This window comes from Haliaeetus leucocephalus, unplaced genomic scaffold (genome assembly GCF_000737465.1).
Source record: "Haliaeetus leucocephalus isolate CR32 unplaced genomic scaffold, Haliaeetus_leucocephalus-4.0 Scaffold657, whole genome shotgun sequence".
Taxonomy (NCBI): domain Eukaryota; kingdom Metazoa; phylum Chordata; class Aves; order Accipitriformes; family Accipitridae; genus Haliaeetus; species Haliaeetus leucocephalus.
In genome coordinates, this window is record NW_010973093.1 from 1,170,612 (window position 1) to 1,171,369 (window position 758).

General features: G+C 76.1%; 1 protein-coding gene across 1 annotated transcript in view; it reads right to left on the bottom strand.

The window, feature by feature from the left end:
- The window catches only part of TRIM47 (tripartite motif containing 47), a 6,945-nt gene extending 6,193 nt beyond the window's left edge, over positions 1–752 (bottom strand). Inside the window, exon 1 of the mRNA XM_010579338.1 lies at positions 28–752. Coding sequence (XP_010577640.1) covers positions 28–741 — 714 coding nt within the window. The 5' untranslated portion in view covers positions 742–752. The remainder of the gene's footprint in view (positions 1–27) is intronic.
- Between the last annotated feature and the right edge of the window lie 6 nt (positions 753–758).

Below are 758 nucleotides of genomic sequence, written 5' to 3' on the forward strand. Positions count from 1 at the left end.
CGGGGACCCCCACCCCAGCCCACGCACCTCCTTATGCTCGCGCTCCCGCTCGAGGGGCACCACGTCGTGGGCGCGATGCTCGTGGGCGCGGCAGCGGGCGCAGACGCAGGTTTGCTCGGCCCGGCAGAAGCCGTCGAGGGGCTGGAGGTGGCGGGGGCAGAGACCCTCCTCCAGCCGCCGCAGCGGGGCTACCAGGCGGTGGGCACGGAAAGCGGGGGCTCGGCGGTGGGGCTCCAGGTGGGCTCCGCAGAAAGAGGCCAAGCAAACCAGGCACGATCGCGCCGCCGCCACCCGCGACCCCGCCGGGCACACGTCGCACAGCACGGCCGTCCCTTCCTCCCCCGCCGCATCCTCTTCCTCGGCTCCCGGGGCCATCGGGGACCCGGCGGCTGGGGACGGGGGGGAGGAGGCGGCGGGGGCGGGGGCCGCCAGCAGCGGTAACACCTCGCAGAGGGCGCGGTTCTTGCGGAGCCGTAAGGCTGCGGGGACGGGCTCCTGGCAGAGCGGGCAGCGGGCAGCCCCGCCCGCCCCGCCGCTGCCGTCGGGGGGGCCCGGCCGTTGACGGAGCGCCCCCAGGCAGCCCTGGCAGAAGTTGTGCCCGCACGGTACCGTCACCGGGTCCTTCAGGAGGTCGAGGCAGATGGGGCAACCGAAGGGGCCGTCGGGCAACCCCGGAGCCGCCAGCGCCAACCGCAACGCCTCGGCGGAGGACGGCGGGGCTCTCCCGGGCGCGGTCTCCATCCCTGAACGCCCCGATC